The sequence below is a fragment of the Notolabrus celidotus genome, chromosome 8, assembly GCF_009762535.1.
Source record: "Notolabrus celidotus isolate fNotCel1 chromosome 8, fNotCel1.pri, whole genome shotgun sequence".
In the NCBI taxonomy this organism is placed as follows: Eukaryota; Metazoa; Chordata; class Actinopteri; order Labriformes; family Labridae; genus Notolabrus; species Notolabrus celidotus.
In genome coordinates, this window is record NC_048279.1 from 31,042,780 (window position 1) to 31,066,432 (window position 23,653).

The 23,653-nt window shown below is 38.2% G+C and overlaps 2 protein-coding genes across 4 annotated transcripts; both read right to left on the minus strand.

Annotated features, from left to right (window-relative positions):
• Positions 1–2,084: 2,084 nt before the first annotated feature.
• Positions 2,085–9,422, minus strand: bbs7 (Bardet-Biedl syndrome 7). 2 transcript variants are annotated; one of them, XM_034690926.1, is made up of 20 exons: positions 9,275–9,422; positions 8,963–9,140; positions 7,254–7,319; positions 7,057–7,119; positions 6,790–6,965; positions 6,499–6,685; positions 6,307–6,379; positions 6,117–6,224; positions 5,792–5,922; positions 5,478–5,562; positions 5,186–5,288; positions 4,863–5,055; positions 4,671–4,745; positions 4,503–4,571; positions 4,214–4,353; positions 3,664–3,828; positions 3,388–3,497; positions 3,193–3,296; positions 2,929–3,052; positions 2,085–2,733 (listed from the first exon to the last, which is right to left on the minus strand). In XM_034690926.1, the coding sequence occupies exons 2-20, from the start codon at positions 8,996–8,998 to the stop codon at positions 2,600–2,602; spliced, it is 2,142 nt and encodes a 713-aa protein (XP_034546817.1). In that variant the 5' UTR covers positions 8,999–9,140; positions 9,275–9,422; the 3' UTR covers positions 2,085–2,599. The 2 variants fall into 2 exon arrangements, with proteins under 2 accessions (XP_034546817.1, XP_034546818.1); XM_034690927.1 differs by having other exon boundaries at positions 4,503–4,568; positions 8,963–9,422.
• A 2,136-nt stretch (positions 9,423–11,558) lies between these two features.
• On the minus strand, positions 11,559–19,172 carry tmem33 (transmembrane protein 33). 2 transcript variants are annotated; one of them, XM_034690592.1, is made up of 8 exons: positions 19,063–19,172; positions 18,016–18,086; positions 15,355–15,449; positions 15,057–15,244; positions 14,503–14,570; positions 13,407–13,540; positions 13,110–13,193; positions 11,559–12,637 (listed from the first exon to the last, which is right to left on the minus strand). In XM_034690592.1, the coding sequence occupies exons 2-8, from the start codon at positions 18,064–18,066 to the stop codon at positions 12,508–12,510; spliced, it is 750 nt and encodes a 249-aa protein (XP_034546483.1). In that variant the 5' UTR covers positions 18,067–18,086; positions 19,063–19,172; the 3' UTR covers positions 11,559–12,507. The 2 variants fall into 2 exon arrangements, with proteins under 2 accessions (XP_034546483.1, XP_034546484.1); XM_034690593.1 differs by lacking the exon at positions 19,063–19,172 and adding an exon at positions 18,956–19,059.
• Positions 19,173–23,653: the final 4,481 nt, after the last annotated feature.

The following is a 23,653-nucleotide window of genomic DNA, read 5'->3' on the forward strand; positions in this document are numbered from 1 at the left end:
AGGATTGAAACGGACCAATCACAGAGCACTCGGATTGTGACGTCTTAGGTTGTACGGAAGCCGACGGAGGACAATTGTCGCTTGATTACAAATTCAAAACCGGTTTGACACATTTGAAAGGAAAAGTCGCACAAAGACAGACGTTACCCAAAAAAATGAGAGAAGAATAATATGATGAAGAAGGAACAGCTGCGAGTTAATGTTTACCAATACTTCATAGTTATATACTTGCAAATAAGATAAGATAAGATATTACTTGATCCCGGGGGGAAATTCAGTTGTTACAGCAACCCAGACATAAGTAAAGTAAAATAAAATAAAATAAAATAAAATAAAAATAGATAAATAAAGCTAGAAAATAATTTAGATATACACAATGTTACAATGGAATTTAGATTAAATAGAAGTAATTACAGGTAGTATTAAAAATGTTTCAGTAGTGACAGGTTGACATGGAGTGATTATGGTTGGTAATGACAAATTAAGCAATAAATAAAAATAAATATGGGTATGTAATATGACCATGAGTTGCAGTTACAATAATAATGTAATACAACATGATATAATATGGCAAAGATAATTAAAATACAGTATATTATGCATTATAATGCCAGCAGCAGTCAAGAGAGTCAGTTCGGGATGCGTCTTTTATACAAATATGTGCTTCATGGTTCATATACAGAAATATTTGATTTATCCCTGGGGGAAATTCAGTCATCAGAGTTTCTCCCATACACAATAATTAAGAATAATATTAATAGAAGAAGTAATTAACAAGATACAAATACAAATAGAATGCAAATAATTCAGGGTTCCCACGCATCCTGGAAAAACTGGAAAACCTGGAAAACAGTTGACCAGTTTTCCAGTACTGGAAAACACCTGAAAAATGGGAGAAAAAGTCAAATGTACTGGAAAATCACAGATTGTCCTTGGATATTATTCCAACATGACTGCATGCAATTTAACAAGGTTAAAAAAACACATCCCCATTCAACATGTGTGGCCATTTTTGTCATTCAGATCTATTTAGGTCAATTTATGCACTGATCCTCTGATTATTATTATTATCAATTTATTTCAGTAAGGCAGCTTCCAGATTCCTTTGCTGGCTCTTTTGTTTTTTACTTAGCTAATTTTATAATTTTTGAGAAAAGAGAACGCTGAGATGAGAGTTGCCCATCATTGTTACTTGGTTGCACTAATGAAGTGCTGTCCATCTGTGGTTGCATTATTCTATAATCAATTTGCCATCATTTTTAAGCATGTAAGAGATGATTTCATGGATAGCCATAGACTACATGTCTTCAACGTAGACTTCCACTGAGAGAAACATTTTAGACTATTTAGGAACTAAATTAGGAACTCAATTTAGACTGTCATACCAGATTGATCATCACTGAAAATGTCCTTGAAATGTCCTGGAAAATGATCTCTGAAAAAGAGTGGGAACCCTGTAATTATAATACAAGTATATACAGAAGACAGAATAAGCTATGTTGAAAATAAATGGTTGAAGTCCCCGGATATAGCTGTTTTGAACAAAACTATTATACTGGCAACTGGTCATATTGAAGTATATTTTGCAAAACCTGCAGGATTTCTTTTAAAATGAGGTGTTTGATTTATTCAGCACTACTCAAACTCAAAGAACTAAAGACTCTTTATCTATCTTATATGATTTAATCTTTTATAAATAAGTAAGAAGAGGAGTATTCAGAAGATAACACATGATCATGTCAATACAACATAAAACTATTAAGGGTAGGAAGTACAGGTGCATGAAAAGTAGGACAAATAGACTGAAAAACCATTTCTACCCCCCAGCCATCACTGCACTGAATGTTGCTAAAACATAAATTCAGTACTTACTGTGACATCTATATCTTGCCTAAGGGAGTTGTGCAATGAATGTACAATGTAGATGTATGTGTGGGTTTGTCTGTCTTGTGGGTTTCTCTGTTTTCTTAGCACTTATTTTTTATATTATCTATTTGCACTGAAACAATATTGCACTTAATTTCGTTGTGCTTGTGACAATGACAATAAAGATATTCTATTCTAATAGACACAGTGACAAAACATTTGGTTTAGAAGCTGAGTTTAATGATAATGAATGAGGTATGAGCATAATGTAGAACAAGTTATCTAACATCGTCACATAAAGCTACTGTACTTCTTCCTGTAGAATTAAGTTGTATTTATTTTATTCCCCTTAAAACTCACATTTCAAGGAGATAAGTCACAGTGTTATGATGTTAGGAAAAGTATAAATAAATCTGTGCGCTTTTGGCGGTCTTATATTTGGTCACTGAAACTTTCAACATCATCCAAAGCTTAGCCACCTACACTCCTTCATTACAATGGCAATATTATGGTGGTTTATCTTTAACCACCCTTTTTTAAAATGCTATTTAATAGACATTATAAATAACAAAGTCAAGACACATATTATCTACAGGATGGTATGACACGACATTGACATCTCTCCAATGCTAGTATCTATCATAAAACAACCCTTTAGCATTTACAATACAAAAATAGCACAAATACAGACAGTTACATATAAGTAAATAAATACTCTCTGATCTATATCACATTATACCTCAGTGAAAAAGTTCAACAGAGAATTTAAGTCATAACTATCAAGTATCTCCAGCAATGAAGACACTTTGGTTTTCACATTCTGGCCTTTGAACTTAAATTTGTCGATGAACAGGTCAGTGATCATTCCTACGGGAAGAGAAAGAAAAATATATGTTATAGTCAGCCGTCTCCAACCAGCACTTCTTTGTTATTGATGCTCGTATAGTACAGTTTTAAATGTGGGGGCTAAAGGAGCAGTCTTGACCAGCGAATAACACACAGAAAGAAAGTATGAAATTCAGTTCTTATCAGAATAAGAGTGTGAAATGCAAAACACTGTACCATAAAGCCTCTCCAGGTGTGCAGGCTGCTTCTTATACTCCTCAAGGAGATTAGCGGATTCATCCAAGATGCTGCGATACTCTGGGATTAGGAAGTCAGCGTTTCCCTCATGAACCTGAAGCTCCTACCAGTCAGAGAAATCAGAGAAATGAGAGGGCTGTAAGGAAGTTATGAACATAAGCATTTTCCAAACCAGTGTGGAGTTTGTTTTTGCACTTAGGATACATATTGAAATGGCTTCTGGTACATTTGAGAGATACTGACTTTAAGTGCATCAATAAGCTGAACTTTTCTCGCCAACAGCAACTGGTACTCCAGCTTTGGATGTATCATTTTCAGAGTGTGGCTCACAGAGTCATCATTGATATCTGGAAGATTAACAAACAAAAAAATTTAATTTAGAAGAAAATACTTTGCATTTAACTAATGTGAGCAGATACTGAAAAATAAAACATGTACCGTATGAAATGTTCAGATTGATTTTCCTCTTGGTAGCTTCCTTAGAGAGAACATCACTCAGTATGGAGATGGTAGAGATGTTGTCTGACCTGAAGTGACCCTCCCCTTTGCTAAAATTAATTACAAACCATGGGAATACATTAAGAAGTTATTAAAACATTTTAGGGGCACTGTACAAGATTTGAAATCATAATACACTTTGTTAATTGTCATTAACAACTCAGCAGATTAGTTCGCAGTGAACTGAGCAGCTGTTATTTTTTTGTTTTTACTTACCAGTAAGTAGCTTCAAGCTGTGTTCCAAGAAATGTGTTACTAAAATAAAAGGTAATGTTCTCTCCCGCTGGTGTTTTCTCTGGCACCTCCGGCAAACAGAAGACCACCCAGGAGTGGATCTCTGCAAAGCTGAATTGTCCCACCAGACTGAGCCTGTTCATGGGCCTGTGTGACAGACAAAGGGGCAGAGGAACAGCAGATCAACAAATCATGAGATGGAAACCAGTGTTATTATTATATATAGTAGTAAATACTACTATTCATATAACGCCATGTTTTATTGGCCGTCTTATAAGATTTGTATGCTTTCAAGTAGACCCTGAATCCATATTTCCAGTATCGTCACAATCAAACTTGTGATTGTCCTTTCATTCGAAACAAATCGGAGGTGTGGAGCTATTCAGGAGTCAAACCAGGCTGCCGTTCCATCTGGATTTGCATTAACTTAATATTTGGCCATCAATAAGCCATCTGAACAAACCCCAAAAATCTCCTTTCCAGACTGATTCCAGTATAAATTTATCTTAAATATTTAAGCTGAAGTTTTTACCTCTCTTGGTCGATGCTGTGTGTCCGCTGGTGGAGGGACAGAGGTTTGATCTGATACTTGCGGACCTGGCATGTCTTGGGTTGCAGTCTTGGGGTAATGTAAGCCTGCAGGGTCCCATACTGTCCCTCAATTGACCTCACCTAGGACAAAGTTTGTACATTTAACAACTAAATCATGTAACAGAGTTATTTCTACATTCAGAAAGAGATTGACACACAAAGATGAGAACTGTCACTGACATCAAGGCATACATTAATACACAAATAAAGAGCTGTGATGTGTGTGTTACCTTGAGCTCCAGTCTGGTAGTGTTAGCCTGGCATCTGTACGTGGCCAGGAGAAAGTTCCCATTAGGCTGCTAAAAACAGAATATGTGAGTCAAACCTTCAGAAAAAGCAACAAGGTAATGATTTTATTTGAATGTCTGTCTTGTGTTAAAACAGTTTGCGCAGCTCACCTCTGAATCACATTCACTGAAACTGACAACAGCTGAGTTCTTATCCACATCCAGCAGGTCAATGGGGACGTCACTCTGCAGAGAAGATTCATCTTTCAGTTACATTTTTCATTTTCTGCAGCATCCAGAGTATCACTTATTCATTATGAGCTGAGTCTGAAGGTAGAAGTTTCTTTGTATAAAGAAGCAGACCTGCAGCAGCAGATTGTCGATGGCAGTCTGCACCTCCAGAGTGAGGCTGTAGCTGGCATCATCCTGGCAGAGGGTGAACTTGTCATTGATGCTGAAGATGGGAACAGCGGAGACGGCTGTGCTGGACTGAGATGTCTGCTGGTACTGCTCTCGGCCCTGCAGGACTTTGACCTGCAGCTGCTCCAGCTCGGCCCTGGAAGGGGATGAGATGACGCACTGATAAACTGATATGTTTCAAAATCGACCTGAACTTTTACTCAACCTCATTAAAGAGATAAAGGTGACAGTGTATAATGAGAAATAAAACATAAATTTACTGGTACCTGAGGGCTTCTACTTTGGACTGGTTCTCCTTACTCATCCTAACCTCGTCTCCCGGGCCAGCTTCAGCCTTCTGTGGCTCCGTGGTCAAACCAGTCACCCATCCTAAAAGAGGTAAAGGCAGAAAAATATATAAAATGCTGAACATTTCAGATCTCCTTTTACAACTTCACCATCTTATGAGAAAAAAGAAGACTGAAGTAACCAGGCAAATAGTCAAACAGGGAGGACATTATACTGAATAGACAACTTGATGGACAATTTGGGAAAACTCAACAGTTTCTTTAATCCAACCTGTGTATGTAGCAGTCAGGATTTCATCATAAGACTCCTTCCCTACACAGCCACCCTGAATGGAAGTCACGCTCTCTGACAACACCTGAAGGCAGGAAAGACAGGATTCTGTTATTAACTGTCAATGCAAATTGGCTCACACTGCTGTAAAAGGTCAGAGAAAAATATAACCTTTATGCCTTAAACCTGTGAAAAAGTTACAACAAATAGAGTAGACACTGTTTCTCTAGAGTTTTCTGCAGTTTGGAAACATTAGATTCATTGGGGTACCTAAGCTCTCCACATTTGATGAGTTGTGTTAATATTAAACTCACATGCTCAAAGCGTAATGTGGGCTCATTGGTGCTTTCAAAACCATAGATCTCGACTGTCCCATCATCTCTGCCCACCAGGACGTCATTCACTCCGTCTCCAATAATGTCATAAGTGTCAATGCACAGGATTCCTGAAGGGACACAGGAAATGATGAAGCTGGGATGTTATATGGTATATGTCAAAACAGTCAAAGTTTGCGAAAGAAGACGTAGAGGTAAATTGTACGAGGTCCTAACCTCGTGCAAAGTCATTTCCTGCAATGTGTTAAATGTTAGATGTAACTCAAATAGGCCAGTTCATGGTGTGGTCATGCAAACAACATACCTCCTTTCTTTTTGTCATTATCGATCTCCCATTTGGTCGCAGCCGATCGCTTACCGATGTGGACCAATCCTATTTTGCCATCTGTAGTTCCATAGAGGACTTCCTCACCTGTAGAGAAATCTTTGATGTTAATAGATTCTAGTCCTGCATGAAGCAACAATGTGTTTTAAATATATTGGTGTTGACTTGCCTCCATCTTTGTTGTATAGTTCCAAGACAGATGGAGGACCAGGGACTTCGATGTCATAGGCAAGCTCTGACCCCTGCAGTGCAAAAACAACATAGAAAAATAAACTTAGTATGATATATTTGAAGCAGAACACCTTATTGTATCAAAAAATAAGAAGAAGAAATCAAGAAGTGAAATATAATGTTGGTGAACCTGCAGGACTCTGAGAACTCGATCTTGGCACGCCAGGACTGGGACAATGCGGCTCAGGTTCTCTGAGGACAAACATGTAATATCATTGATCTTGTCTCCAGAGAGGTAGTAGTCCTGGTCCTTGCAGTCACAGTAGTGGTTGTAGATGTAACTGGCACACACAAACAGGTCTGCACCTGCAACATGCCTGAAAGAAGAAGACAAATAAAGCTCAGTACAAAGAAATCACAGGGTTCTGAATGAGTCAACATTATGTATGAGTCAATCGTAAAGGGAAGAAATGGTTCCTACATGGCATTAATGCTCTCAGTGAGGTTGGCTTCAAAGGTGAGAAACTGTTTGCCTTTCTTAGTGAATCCTCTGACTTGAGAACCAGAACAAACAAAGATCTTCTCCTGTGGGGTTCCTTCAGCTCCACCAAGGTCCATTCTGGATATTTTCTGCCCTGGGAGTGTTTTAAACACAGGCTGAAACAGAGAGAAAAAATGAAGGCCATTAGACATACCCGGATTGAAGGATGAAGGATGATAATCTTAAAAACTTAACCAGGACACACACCACCGCTTCTCCTTTCTTCATCCCAAAACATGTCAGTATTCCATCATGATCTGCGATGGCAACCTGAAACAAACAGAAGACGACCAAAATCATGTTGCTGTAATATTACACAATTAACTTAATACACAATCGACTGCTAAAAACACTTGTATTACTCTGTTAATGATTACAGACATCTTTCTTAGAGATTGAAATACCTTTTGTGTTGCCTTTTTCCCCAACGATGGAAGCAGCTTCATGGTTTTCTGTGATGTCACACCAACCTGTGAGGACGAAGCAGGTGAATAAGTCAGAGCTTGAACAAGCGTTATTTAAATCCATTGATCTGATTCAGAACTTGTAAACCTCTGGCACCCTGAGGCATGTAAGTTAGACTGATGCCACCTCTCTCACCTCAGACACAGACTGACAGACCCTGGTCTCCCTTTAGGCAAAAAGCAGGACCAACACTTACATCATGTGAGCAACTTCTTTCCCTCTGCTGCCAGCCTTATCAATGATGACTGTCAATCAACATTACATTAATACTATGACTAAATTAGACCTCAAGCATAACATTAACACACACCGGTCTCAAGTATTATCTGTTTGCATTGCTTTTCGTGTTGCACTCAACATTATCTTGCGCATTCCTGCACAACTGTAAAGCTTTTATTTTGTTCATATTTTGACTGCTTTTTATATTCCTGTCCTTCCCTTTACTTTTAACTTTTATTCTGTTAAAAGAAGGTACTTTTGTACATTTAATACACTTGAGGGGCAGCCAGAGGACACTTTTTTGTGTTTTATACATTTGAGGGGCAGCTTAAGGGCACTTTTTTTGTAATGTTTTATACATTTGAGGGGCAGCCAGAGGGCACTTTTTATGTTTTATACATTTGAGCAGCATCTAGAGGGCACTTTATTTGTTGTATACATTTTAGGGATATCCAGAGGGCACTTTTTTGACTTCTTATACATTTGAGGGGCAGCCAGAGGACACTTTTTTTTAGTTTTACACATTTTAGGGGCATCCAGGGAGCACTTTTTCCAGTTTTTATATATTTAAAGGGCAGGCAGAGGGCACTTGGTGGTGTCCAGAGGGCATTTTTTTGTGTTTTATACATTAGAGCGGCATCTAGAGGGCAATTTTTTTTGGTTGTATTCATTTTAGGGATATCCAGAGGGCACATTTTTGACTTCTTATACATTTGAGCGGCAGGCAGAGAACACTTTTTCATGTTTTACACATTTTAGGGACATCCAAGGAGCACTTTTTCGAGTTTTTATACATTTAAAGGGCAGGAAGACGGCACTTAATGGCGTCCAGAGGGCATTTTTGTTGCGTTTTATACATTAGAGCGGCATCTAGAGGGCACTTTTTCGTGTCTTATACATTTTAGGGGCCCTATGTCTTGCATTTTCCACTGAGAAAGCTATTTTCTTTTGGACATGAGGCCACTGATTCAGGAGATGATACCTGCCCTCAATAACAATGATATCACAATAGAGTGATACATTGATAAAGGTTCAGTACAGGGTTGATCTTTAGCGCCACCGTGAGGAGGCCAAAAGGGGTGAGAGGGTGATTGAATATGTAGGATATTTAGATATTACAGATATTTAGCACCAGCCTTAAGACAACTGTGTGGAACAAGTCAGTGTGATATTACTGTAGTTTTAGGGGAGCTGCTTTAAAATAACTTTCTACTTACTCATTCTACCTTTGTGTTTCTTGCATCAAAAACATTAAGACAAATTATTTATGTGTGTAAAGCTGGTTGGCAATAAATCAGATTCTGAGAACAGAAAGTGACTTAAGGTGACTTGATTAGACAGGAGTTTAAAAATCACATGCCAGAGTACAAGGATCTTAAAAGGAAGACATAAACCCACTGAACCACACAGACTGTAACAGCAGCTTTACCTGAATATAATCAACTCGGTTCAGCTGAATGTCCATCTTCTCTCTCCACAGGTTGTCTTATCTTAGCAGAGATTAAAGTGTGAGATCTTCCACAAACCGCAGGGATCGGTAGTTGTAGTCCACTTTGAGTTATTCGCAGCTTGTTGGCAACATTTCCACTCGAGATGTGAGACGATAACTGTGTCGAAAAGAGATTAACCATCTAGAGTAAGGAGATCAGCTTTACGTGCTAACGTTAGCTAGCAGGCTAATTGGCTAACACGGTTTATCCCCACGCCAGCTGTATTCTCTGATTCATGTATATTTGATCACCTTTTTTAATAAAACACCTCGAGTAAACCGTCTTCTGTGTCTGATGTGACCCGGGACTAAACTCTGAACAGTTCTATAACAAGTGCTGGACTCAACACGGTCTGTGCAGCGTTTGGAAACCGGAAGAACGCAGTGTCTGTTGCCAATAGCAACGCAGTGATGTCGTAATAAGCTGCAATGCCATTGGATGTAGCTGAATGAAAGAAGTTGAAGCTGTGCATTGATTGGTTGAAAGGAACTCAATATATGTAGACTGTTTTAAATTCAGCATGTAGTGCTTGTTTCCATACATGCTGATTACTTCAGCAGTCAGGCCATTGAGTACACTTATAAATACAACTACAATATGCAACAGTTCCACCACAATTGATGCTGTTAAGTCTTAATGTAACATTGTTTAACAGGCTCCTGGCTTAAGGGGTAGAAACAACTGTACAAGCCTTATTACAGCAGACTTTATGACTAAGCAGATGTGTTTAATTTGATTGAATTGTACAGCTGTAACACATTATTGTATATTGAAGCTAGTCACAGGGTTCCCACTTTTTTCCAGAGATCATTTTCCAGGACATTTCAAGGACATTTTCAGTGATGACCAAGCTGGTATGACAGTCTAAATTTAGTTCCTAATTTAGTTCCTAAATAGTCTAATATGTTCCTCTCAGTGGAAGTCTACATTGAAAGACGTGCAGTCTATGGCTATCCATGAAATCATCTCTTACATGCTTAAAAATTATGGCAAATTAATTGAACAATGCAACCACAGATGTAAAGCACTTTATTAGTGCAACCAAGTAACAATGATGTCCAACTCTCATCTCAGCTTTCTCTTTTGTCAAAAAATATAAAATTATATAAGTAAAAAACAAAAGAGCCAGCAAAGGAATCTACCTTACTGAAATAAATAAATAATAATCAGTGCATACATTGACCTAAATAGAAGTGAATGACAAAAATGGCCACAAATGTTGAAAGGGGATGTGTTTTTTTAACCGTCTCAGGTCGCACGCAGTCATGTTGGAGTAATTTTCCAGGACAATCTGTGATTTTCCAGGACATTTGACTTTTTCTCCCATTTTTCAGGTGTTTTCCAGTACTGGAAATTTGGTCAACTGTTTTCCAGGTTTTTCAGGATGTGTGGGAACCCTGTAGTCAAATAAAGAAAACTACTAGTTTTAATGGATGTCTGTTTGTTACCACCAGTGGTGGACAGTTACAGAGTAAATTTACTTGAGTACTATACTAAAGTACATTTCTAGTACATTTCTGTAGAGTATCTGTACTTAACTTGAGTATTATTTTTTGGCGAACTTATTACTTTTACTCCACTACATTTAGAAGATAATTATTGTACTTTTTACTCCACTACATTTAGAAGATAATTATTGTACTTTTGACTCCACTACATTTCTATCAGTACTCTAGTTACTCACTACTTTTGCTTTGAAGTCAGATCATGAGTTTCCTTCTCTTTTCTGAAATCTGATCCCTAAGACAGTAAAATGTGTTGTCTCAGTGGTTTAGTCGTACCTGTATATCATGTGTCTCCATGGTTGAACGTGGAGCAAACACAGAAAATTTCACTCAGAACAGGCAGTTCATTTAGAGGTGTTATTGATGGCTATAATTCTCCACCAGAGCACCCATGGTCATATCTTCAGCCCGTGTTAGAGGTTTTTAAAATCTTTGAAATGTTCTCCCTGTTTCCCACTCTGCAGAAACATACAAAAATTCACAGTCCATCCTGAGAAAGCGTACTATGTAACATTTCTTTCATTCCAGATGAAAATTTCAAACTAAGTGGTCTATGATGGAGTAACTTAGTTTCTGTTTTTATTACATGGTATAGTTTTAGAGATTTCAAGTAATGGTTTCTAGAGAAACAGAATGTAAGAGAATGTACTCCTATGTATTCTTGACTGTATTTATGTATTGTGAAAATACAAAGTTTAGAGATATTTTAAAGAAGTACTTTGAATATTGAAGTATTTTGAAAAGCAAGTACTCCAGTACTTTAACTCAAGTAATAATTTGACAGAACAACTTTCACTTGTATTGGAGTAGTATTTGAAATGGGGTATCTATGCTTTGACTTCAGTAAGCGACGCGGACATGAGCACCACATACTTGTGCGTCGATGAAGCGGTGTACTTTGTGCACCACTGGTAACGACACTAAATTGAAGTACATTACATCAAGTTAGGGCTTTAACTGTGTTGAAAAAGTCGTGTCAGGATATAAATAGATGCATATTTCCTCTCTGAAAAGAAGATACTGTTGTTAATTCTTATTTGTTCTTTATTATTTATTGGTTTAATTAAGAGATCATTTTAATCATATCATATAAAATGTGGTTTGTTTGTAGGCAAATAAACACATTGGACATGAAAATAAAATCATAGCATGCATCAAGCAAGGAAGCTACATAGCACAAATGAATTAGATACCCAAAACAGCATTCAAACCCAGAAAGAAAGTCTGAATGCATACAGAAACATGACATGCGTTGAGCAACTCATTTAAAAAATGAATCCTACTGCAACATATTGGGTACCTTTAAATATTCTATAAAAAACAGCAGAAATCTTGTCTCTCAGTTCCATCACCCAGGATGTCATACCTTCATAGAATATGCAAGTTGTTAAGAGTGAGTTCATGGCATTAATAGAATACAGTTATAGTTAGGCATTTAGACAAATCAGAGCATCACGTGCCTCACACATAAAAAAACTAACTGGACAATGTAGAAACAGCAAACAAACCCCATCTTCCATCTATCCAATCTTGAGATCATTACTGAAAATCAAGAGCATACGCAATAATCACATTTTTATTAAGGAAACTAATCTCAGAATGTTAATGTTTCATCATAGAATATGCAATTTCATGAATAAATAAGGTCATAGAAGGAAAAAATAACAGCTGATAAAAACAAGACACAGCTGATGTCTGCTATGCTCTGCTCAGTGAACATAAAGTGAGGAGTGTCCACTGCTTCAATGAGGTCACATTAAGAAGATGGGGAAGAAACTATCAGCGTGAGACTTCAGTGCATTACTGGCTGCTCTTCACCTGTACTCAAACATACAGAGAAGTCGGAGCACGGACTGAAAAGTTGACATTCAAAAAACAGTTCCTTCTGTTGATGGCAATGTCTGTTCCCACCAAAGTGTAAGTCACATCCTAAATGCTGGAAAAACAAAACATAAAGAAAAGAAACGTTTACGGAGTAATCAGACCCCCGTGGGGGCGAGACGGCTGATGAAGGCGATACTGCTGAGGCACATCTTCCTGAAGAAGGCGGGGCAGGCGGGCTTCATGATGAAGTGCTCCAAAAGGATCCGCAGCTCTGTGAACAAGGTGCTGTGGTGGAAAACAAATACATTACTGCACCCTGATGGCCAGGTTGAGACTTTCTGAGATTTTTCATATCGGGACAGCAGAACACTAAGGTAATAAGATCATGTTACTCCTTAATGAACTCCTTCCCAATGTCTACAACATTTTTGATCACAGGTATATCTAAACTATATTTGAGATAACCCACTTTTCCTTATTTTTAGTGTTTTTTCTTTGTTTAGTCTAGTTTTTTATGCCAGAATCTTTGGAAATCCAAATTTTCGACCAATTTATACCTCTACTGCTGTTCTCTATCTGGTACAAGATGCTATTGGGCAACAATATTAGTCATGCTGGGTTATAAGCTTTAATTGATATTTGACAAATGTGACAAGATTTATTCAAATCTGATTCTGGAGTATAAAATACTTGCTTTATATGATTATTAAAATAGTAAATACCTGACACTTTGTCACAGTATTGTTTAACATCTTACCGGCAGTATGGGTTTCTTCTGGATGTGTAGCGGAGAGTGAGGAATCTGTAGTAAATGAAAGGCAGCAGCAAGCTCCCCTGGCCACTATGGGATATAAATGATATGAATATGTTAAAATATATAAAAGAAATAAAGACTTTACATTACTCTGATAACATGCCATAACATTGGGAAGAAAATGTCTTTGGTTTGCACTTTTAAAACACTGTATTCAGTTTTACTGAAACAAAATCAAGACCGCTGTGTCCACTGTAAGACTCTGAACTGTCTCTGAACCATAAAGGCAGGTCCACTTACCTGAAGAGCATAAAAGCAGTAGCTGGCATCAAGAAGATCTCATTGCAGGCGATGAACTTGAGGATGTTTTGCTGATTGGTTGTGAGTTTATCAAGTAGGTTTCTGATGAACATCAGGCTGCTGGGGCCCATTGACTGCAAAGAGAGAGCCACAGAGGAAATCAGAAGCTGACAAACACAACAAAAATTCAACAGAAATAAAAAAGTGGAGGAAATAAATAAATAAATCTGAGATGAGCAGTAGTTTATATTTTAGCTGACGTAGACGCTTATCTAAGATTAGCAGATGTTACAGTTATATCACTTTTTATTTGGAGGTAAAAGAAGAAGTTTAGCAAATGGGTTTTAATTAGGGATGTAAATTTCAAGTATTTTCCGTGATTGATCTTTGGAAATGTTAACGATCAAGAATCGATTAATCATTTAAAAAAAACGTTTTCCTTGTCAAAAATAATACCAAATGCATATTTTCCGCTGAATACAATTTTCCTTTACGACACAATGTATATAACTGACGGCGTTGAATAGCTTCGGATCATATTGAGGTGTTCAAAATGTTAAACACACTGAATATCAACATGTGGAGCAGGCTCATAATCTCTGCAGACACACAGTCATAAAAGTGAAGGCTCAGACTACAACATGTGGAATTACTGCAACAGGACAACTGAACAGGATCATATTTTAGACTCAGTGTCCAGTTTCCTGTCTACTCATTCTTATTGAGAAAATGAAGCACATGAACATGGTCAGGTGTCAGTCAGGAGTGCAACAGGGTCATAATCAGTCTGGCGGCGGAGAAAAAAAGCACTCGTGAGACCTGTCACTCGGCCGCAGCCCCCAGCTGAGCGTCAGCCAGCTGATTCACATCGAAACATGCTTTAAACTTAAAACACCTCCCTGATAGCTCAACGAAATAAAAGACCATATGATGTTTGTTCCAAGTGATATAAATGGAAACAAAAAAATGTGTTCGAGTAGGTTCTTATCAATCTATTAATCGATACTCGATTAATTGTTGACATCCCTAGTTTTAAGCATGAATATGAAACTTACAGCATTTAAAGTAAAAGAGGACAGCTGCTGCGTATACTCACATCAAGGACTTTCTTTGTGTACGTAGTTGCGTGAAGCAGGGAGAAGAGGAAGACTGGAAAGATGCTCACTAAGTACAGCTGTTAAGGATCAACTTTAAAAGGCTGAAGAGATGTTACACAACTCATCAGGTAAAAGCTATCAAAGTGGCAAATACAGAGATGATGAGACGTTATCCAATTTTTCATGATGAAAATCATGGGGTTTGGTTACACGGGGGAACTTGTTATGTATTAAATCCTCTAAAAAGCCCCAGTGCAGCACATCGTGTACTTTCATGTGATACTTATCAGAACAGCTGAGAGCATAGACGGCAGTCATGAAGCCGAAAAGACACAAACGGAGAACAAACTCTACATGGACTGTGGGAATGATAAAAAATAAGCATCTTAAAAGTAAGAAAAACGGCCTGTTCAGAAAAAAGAGAAGCAGATTCACTGGAATCTCAATGGAAATATCATCACGAACACAAAAAGTGAATGTTGTTTATATATTTTAACTAGATGCACAGAACTATCCATCGGATCATGATGTACAATCTGAGGTGGAAGGATACTCGTGATGGGGTAGGAGTTAACCAGTATGAGTGAGTAGAGCAGGTAATGGCAGCTGTCCTCCTGAAGAGCCTGGGCCAGGAAAGCTCTGCTCAGCTGAAAGCGTGGAAGCCTTTGATGCAGGCGAAGGGCACTGGTGAGGGCGTTCGCTAACAAGGCTCTCTGATAGAAGTTAGCTGCAGCATAAGGTCTGAAAGACACAAACAGTAACACATTTTCTGACCCATGTTCAGACAGGGAGATAATGAGATGGACAAGGCAGCTTAGCTATTGGTCCTCAGAGGGACTGAGTAAACTCACCCCAAAATTGGAAGAATAAACATTACAGAGCAGTAGACTGTGAAGAGACGGGAAAGCCACATTGCAGTTTCCAGCTTGTTACTCATTAAAAATTGCTGTGGAGGAAAGGAAAGAACAGAGTTAGTACTTCAGGGAGAAAAGGTTGATACATGCTGAACTGGCTCTATAATAACATATCATGGGTGAAAGATTTACCATAGTACTGAACACCTGTAAGTAGGTTGATTTAGTTTTTAGCACTGAGGAAATGTCATGTTTCTGAGTGTTCTGTCTTGTATGTACTGAAACATTGGTCGTCAGAAGGGACAGACTTCAGGTCATGTTCTCTCAACAGTCCAAATAAACAGACCAAACTAAAAAACAACTTAATTCAATCTGCCGGTTAGTTCTAGCAACCCCCAATCAAACGTCTGGAGACAACATGCAGCTGTATCCAGTGAAATACCTTTACTCTGTTATCTGCCAAGTAAACCCCTCCTGTAACTGAGACTGACTCCTTTGGTTCAGAGTTTGAAGCAAATAATGTCTCAATTAAAATCTTGCTCCAAATGTCTTTTATAAATTCTGGAAAATGACCATCGCAAAATTCAAGAGTCATGTCTGAGACTGTATAATAAAGAGTTTAAAACATCCTCTTTATGTGAAACATCTCATGTTCCTGAAGGGTGTCCTTACTTCAGAGTATCACCACCTTTTTGTTTCCATTGTTTATAAATAGACGGGCTCGTTAATCTGAAAAACTGTTTTATATTCTGCATCGTGACAACGCTCTTTATTACCATAGACTGTATAAATAATGGACGTAGTATCTGTGACGTCACCCATCTGTTCCTGAGCGCTGTTTTAAGGCCAATCGGCGGCGGCAGCCATATTGGAAATGTTAAACAAAACTTTTGGCGAGCTAGTGTGTTCAACTCCCGGCCTCAACCATTTTTCTGCATGTCTTCCCCCACTTTCTACTCCCCACATTTTCTGTCCCTCTTCAGCTATCCAAACAAATATCCAGATATTATAATTTAAAAAAAAGGTTATATGCAGGGTGCTGATGGCCTAGTGGTTTCAGCGTGCGCCACATATACAGAGGCTAATCTGGATGCTGGTTCGGCTCATGCTTGTCTTCCTCTACATTGCCTGTCCCTCTTCAGCTGTCTTATCCAATGTAGGTGAAAACACCTTTAAAAAAATTACATGTATTCGCATTATATTTGAGTATTACACGACACATTTTCAGGCATGAATGGCAACAGTAGAGAAAACACATTCATCCATTGTACGTGTATTTACTGGTTCACTTAGTCTCGCAGGGTAAACAGAATGTCTGACATTTTCTGAAGTCGTTCTGACGACGGAATCATTACACACATAATTTATATGGGTTGAGTCCATAGACTGTATAAAATATGGACGTATATGGACGTCACCCATCTGTTTCTGAAGCGCTGTTTTGAGGCCAATCGTCGGCTGCCGCCATGTTGCTGCTGTCGAGCGATTGTGACGTAAAGAGGCGGGCTTTGAGCCTCCTAGCCAACAGCTACAGTGTTCCCACCTGTCAATCAAGTCACTCAGCCTCTCATTGGAAGACCCGTAATCTCAATCTCTTTGAAATTGCAGCGTTAGAAAAAAATTCACCCCCTTACAGTGTGTGCCGATTGAGAAATGAGCTATCCAGACTACACTCGTCTTTTGTACCAGGCTGTAAACATGTTTATTTCTGCTGTAAAGATCGGCTTTTTTGAATTGGTGTGTATGTGTGTATGCACCCATTCCCGTGACCACATCACCCCCGTCCTCCAACATCTTCATTGGCTCCCCGTCCCCATACCGCATACAGTTTAAAATCCTCCTCCTCACCCACAAAGCCCTCCACCACCAGGCCCCTTCCTATCTCACTGACCTCCTCGACCATCACACACCTTCCCGTAACCTGCGTTCCTCACATGCCAACCTCCTGCCCCTACCTCACAGAACCAAGCACCGAACCTGGGGGGGACAGAGCCTTCGCAGTAGCCACCCCCACCCTCTGGAACTCACTCCCCTCCCATATCCAAAGCTGCTCTGACCCTTCAGCATTCAAATCTCTTTTAAAAACTCACCTTTTTAAGTTAGCTTTTCATTTGTGATTGTACTTTTGATTTGTTTGATCTGTGTTATTTGTTTTTTGCTTGTATTGATTTGAACAATTGTACAGTGTCTTTGAGTTTTTGAGAAGCGCTATATAAATAAAATGTATTATTATTATTATTATTATTATTATGTAGTTTCCGGTACTTCAGGAGCCAGCCTCAAGCGGATCCTCAATGAACTGCAGTTTTTAGCACTTCCACATTGTACTCATATTTTAAGACCTGGGGTTGCCACTTGATGTATCCGCAATAAACTTGAGTATTGCACGACACATTTTCAGGTATGAATGACAACAGTAGAGAAACCACATTCATCCATTGTAAATATATGGTATCACTGGTTCACTTAGTCTCGCAAGATAAACAGAATGTCTGAGACATTCTGAAGTCGTTCTGACGACAGAGTCAGTACGCACATCATTTATGTGTGTTGAGTAGTAATATTTGAGACATGTAACTTTGTATGCAGAAGGTGTGAAATAGTCGTGAGGTGTAATTGTACAGTTCTGTGAACACTGTGCACGTTAAAATTACTCACCACAGGCCCAAGTTGGGGTGGGGGAGGCGTTTGTTGGTTTGTGTCAGCCATCTTTGGGAGTATGGGTTGTTCTAATGAGAGAAAAAATTACATCATGAAGCAAACTGAGCAGTCATACTTACAAGAATAGCAAACAGCCTACTCTTAGTTTCTGTTCCATTTCACACAATAACATCCCAAAATACATAATCAAAATATTTCTGTATTAATGTGTAAAATCAAAACATATTGAAATGACCAACATGTGATATCTGACACAAGAACAGAAAACACCACACATGTATTTACATGGAATGAGATTACCTTTGTCTCGTGATGTGATAATTACTTCACATTAACTCATGTATCATCAACAAATACAATCTGGATAACCTCTCATTAACATAACATCACTTCTGGTGCAAAAATCAAGCATATCATATGATTTGACAGAATCAGGTTTCTGAGTGTCTTTGTGACCTTTTCTTCATTGTAATGCTTAATGTAGCTGAAGGGGTGACGAGACCTACAGATGAAGGACTTCTTTTTACAGCATTTTGATTTTACAAACCCAGCTGCCAGATAATAATCCACACGTGTAATAGTTAATCTCTTTATGAATACATTTAAAAGAGAAGCCAGCACAATAACTAAGGAGATGTTTTCTTTATCATCTGCTCTACATGAAGAGGAAAATGAGGCAGCATTAGCTCAGCTAGCATCCGCTCCACTTTAATAGCTTCGTTATTACACTTGATTAGTGGGCTAATGTAAAAACAAAGAAAATAACTCTTTACATGACACAATGAGCCTACATGTTTATGGGGAATTAATAAAGAAAGACTTCTGAAGCCCGTGATGCTACAGCTAGCAGCAAGTGGCTCTAGAATATTCTGTTACCATCGTTACTAGCATGTGAGCTAACGTTAGCTGCTCCCCTAGCTCCAGAATGTGTTTTTACCTTGTTACACTGAGAAGCCTTCGAGCTCCAGGAGGAATGACACAGCTAGTTTAAAATAGATTCCGCTGGTTGGTTAATTATGTGATAGTAAAAATGCTACAGCTTACCAGAGGTACCGAGTCAGCGTGCTGTGTGAAAGTGACAAGCCGCTGGTGTCACTACACTGAATTACTGATGATCAGCTGACCTCTGAAGCAATAGGGCAAATCTCGCGATATTTCGGAACGATGCCTTCAAAGTCATACTGCCCTCTAGTGGTCAAAACGAGGACTACAATGAACGTTCAATTATAGATGTAAAGCAAGAGAGTACAAGGAAATAATAAATAAATAAATACATAAATAAAGTACTTTACTTAATTTCTTATTTAAGTAGTTTCAGGGCAGTGGACTAGGTTCCACAAATCTATTGCACTCAAAACAAGCAGGGCCTGTGGCAAAGGTGGAAAGAGTCGGCCTACATACATTTTAGTGGGCCTACACATTGTGTATCCCTAAAGGATATGTCTGCAGGGTGCTGCTGGTCTAGCCGCCTTTAGTTCACGTCGCAGCGGTTGCAGGTCCAACTCCAGGCCTCAACCATTTTGCTGCATGTCTTTCCCCCACTTTCTACTTCCCACATGCCCTGTCCCTCTTCAGCTATCCCATTGAATATCCAGATAATATAATTTTTAAAAAAAAGGATATATGCAGGGTGCTGATGGCGTAGTGGTTTCAGCATGCGCCACATATGCAGAGGATATAGCGGAAAGAGGCCTCATAGACTATAGGCCTACATACATTTTAGGTAGTCAAAATCAAACAACCAGATGTAGGTATGTTACACTTTACATTTCTTAACCCCAAAGTTAATGCCACATATGGAAACATTCCCTGCAGCATGTCAAACAAACAATTAACATCTAAAAGTTGTATAAATGAGTGCATTCACTGAACATGAACCATGTAATGTGTGTGAATTGAGTAATTTACTATCTCTATGCAGCCTGGTTTTGGACCCTCACACTATTTGTGTTTCAATATATAAGTTCAGTAATAAAGTTATCTGTATTTAAACCATTTATGTACAGCCTACTTGTGGATAACAGCCTAATTTTAATGTTTTTTTAATCTTTGTTTCTCTAATGTTGTTTAACTGTTTACACATCTTCCTCTCTCAGAGGTTTCCACTGTGTGTAAGTAATGCACAACATCAAATCCCTGCAATACTTAAATACGTGTTCATTCAAGCATCATTTCAACATGGTTGTTGAGTTATGGATATGCTAAAATATCTTCTGGTTTAAGCTAATTTTATTCCGTATTTATTTAAACATGCCATATCTCTGACAGTGATTTCAAGAAGGACCATCCAGACAAAAATAAATGAGCAACTTTACAGAACACATTGCACAGTTTTTGGAAAGCTCATCATGGAATAAGAAACTTTATTTTCCAAACCTAGCTTTAAATGATTTGTGTTTCAAGCTGTATCTTTAATCATATATTTGTAATTGCGAGGTCCCAGAAAACAACACAAGCCGGTGAAATAATACAACTCACAAAATAACATAATAGCCTACTTTCACTTAAATGCAACAAAACCTTCAATAAGATAGTGAGCAGAGATAGTTTAACATTTAAAGAAAAGTATATGTGGGTTATTTAACTATCACTCATGTATACTTTTTTTTTAAATGTGAAACTACCTCTGCTATTCACCACTGCACTATTATCATATTATTTTAGTCTGTACATATTAGTCATGCCTATTTGTTGTTCTTTGTATTTATAGCTGATGTTATTGTTATTATTATTATTACATTTTTATTTTTACTATATATTTATGTTTATTTGTATGCCTTGTACAAAGAGAGCACAGTTTACCAAAGTCAAATTCCTTGTGTGTTCAAACATACCTGGCCAATAAAGCTGATTGTGATGTCGAGCGAGAAAATAAATCAAACCCATTCTAACATTATTGAAGCAACTTTTGGAAATGTATTTACTCAAGAAGTATGATTGAAATGTCATGTTATGTGACTCTTCATGTTTTGTGGACACCAACAGAGCTGCACTGCTGCTGAGTATGTTTTAAGCATCCTACAGGGACAGAACCACAGAGAGAACTGCAGTGCGCATGCGCTAAGGTTGACGCCCACATTCTGGAGCAAGAGACAGACTCCATCTTTTTATTTGTATTTTTTACATCAAGCAACCATACAATAAGGAAAACCTTAGATAAGGAGCAGTGATGTTTCTGTTATTTAAAACAGTGTATTTTCATGAACACATTTTAGCCGGGTGAGCTCCTCCTGACTTGCAAGTACCATAAATGTTATTTGAAGAGCTGCTGCCACAAGAGGGCGCACTGCACCAAACTATACATGCTCCTGCCGGTTGGCCTATAGCCTGTGTTGGATAATTATTTTAGCTTTAAGTGCACCTTATTTGGTCCCAACATGTTTTAAAATCTTACATCTGACTGCTACTGTTGCTCATATATCCGCAGATTATTGGCACGAGTGTCGCAGGATGATGTGTTTGCTGGAGATGCCATTTGAAAATATAGGCAGTGTAAGCACTGTAGAATCTAATTATTTCTTTGCAAAACCTAATTAGGCATTAAAAAAGGTTAACGCCAGCGCCTGAAACGTTTTTGTTTAATAATCCCATTACTGACGGCTCATCATGTATAAAATGGTGCAGGAGGACACTAAGTTTCCACTTGTTAAAGGGAATCTCTGAGAAATAGTCGCAGTTTTTTGACACTATCTGCGTTTGGAAATTAGGGCTGGTAATTAAACTGCGGAGACTCAGCACAGCACAGAGTAAGTAAGGCTGCAGCGTCCTGTCGTGCATGTATTTTATATCTTTCATTCATGCTTTAACTGCTGCAAAAATATATCTGTTTCTTTCTCCTTATAATGTCTTGTAATGCATCGGGCATGGCAGAGTTTAGTAAACGGTGCAGTGAGATACAGACCTTGATGATTTTTTAAGCGTCAGCTCCTCTCGGACCATCTGCAGTCACCAGAGAGCTGAAGCTGAGAATTTCAATGAGACACGTTTTCTGCCTGACTTTTAATTCGAGCAGGCTTCTGAGCAGACCCTGAGGTACATATGTTGAGATAAAAAATTCATGCCTACCACATCAAACAGGGCATTGATTTAGTCTAATACGTGTATTGTAATTATTATTATGATTAGGCCTTTTTTAAAGGAGGTAAGGCTACATTGATGCAGTCAGCGTTGGTGCAGATGGTTATCAGAGTCATATTTAGTACAAGGAAAAAATACTATAGGAAAATCACTTACCTCTTTGTTAAGAAAATCTCGTTCTTAGTCCTTTGAAATGATCCATATTCACAATAAAAGCAGATTATTTAACAATAAACATGAAGAAGTGCATCCAGGTTTTTTAATTATCTAACAATATCTGTAGGTTTTGTTTTATTTGATTAGAGATTTCTCTAGAGGAACAACTACTCGTCTTTGAGACAATGGCACTCTGGGAATTTCCAGCATTTTTTAATCATGCGCAATAAAAAAAAACCCTGCGTCGGTGAAGTTATACAGTAGAGACGGGTCACTGCAACTTACATTGTAACAGGACAATGCACAGAACAAATAACAGGTACAATAAAACACTTTATAAGTTAGCCAACAGCATAAAGAGGAATTCTTTTTAATATTTTTTAAAGAATAATCGAAATTAGATATTTTTATTTCTATAGCTTATGTGAGCTGCTGCAAATTAAAATGAGTTGAATCTGATGTGAGCTCTCTGTCCTTATATTTAATTTAAAAGTAGTACTGTTAGGACACTAAAACATGCAGCAAAAGTACTGATACAATTATTAAAGCAATGCGCAGAATAACACTTGTAATATTTGATTCTCTGACTCCTGTCTCCAATGCGTAAACAGAGACATGTCCAACCTGCGCGCATTTTATTCCTTTACACTCTATAATGTGTCACAGCTTCTGTATGGACTGTTTCTAAAGAAAGAAACAAAGAGCAGGGAGTGAGTGACAGAGTAAAGTCAGACTTTCTAAAAGAAATAAACCGTGCTGTATCTGAAAGGATGCGCATGTAATCGCTTCATCTCACTCCCTGGATCCATTCGCTAAAACAAACAGGGTGTGGTGAGGCAGGGAAATCAGGACAAGCGAGGAAGACGACGGGAAGAAAGAGTCGGGTTTGATGGGGAGGAAAAGAAGGACACGGTGCATTTCACTCTAAATGGTTAAAGTCACAAAAAGCGAGTTATCAACAGACTTCTCCTCCTTTTATGTCTTTGTAAGCTGATCTTTGGAGGCGTTTCACAAGAGTCACAGGATGATTGTTTCATGATGAGCTGCAGTGGGAATAAAGTCTCTGTGATTTATAGGAAACTTCAAAGGGTATCAGGAGTTAAGCTACATTTAAAAATCTATTTTACTGCTTTGAGTGGGTTGAAAAAAATACGAATGAAAAATAGAATAATTGGTGTTCTTTTGAGCACGTAACAAAATATACAGATTTTCTGTGTTAATACATTTGAAGTGAGCACATGTTTGCAAAGCAAGCCAAAGTCACCATAAATCGCATGAGATCCTCTAATAATCAAAAGCCATGTGTATGTTTTCTGCAGATCTGAGGATGAGCACTCTGCAGCTTGCTCTACAGCAGCAAATGAAGAGTCCATCATTTCCTTTACTTTAGTGAAACAATTAT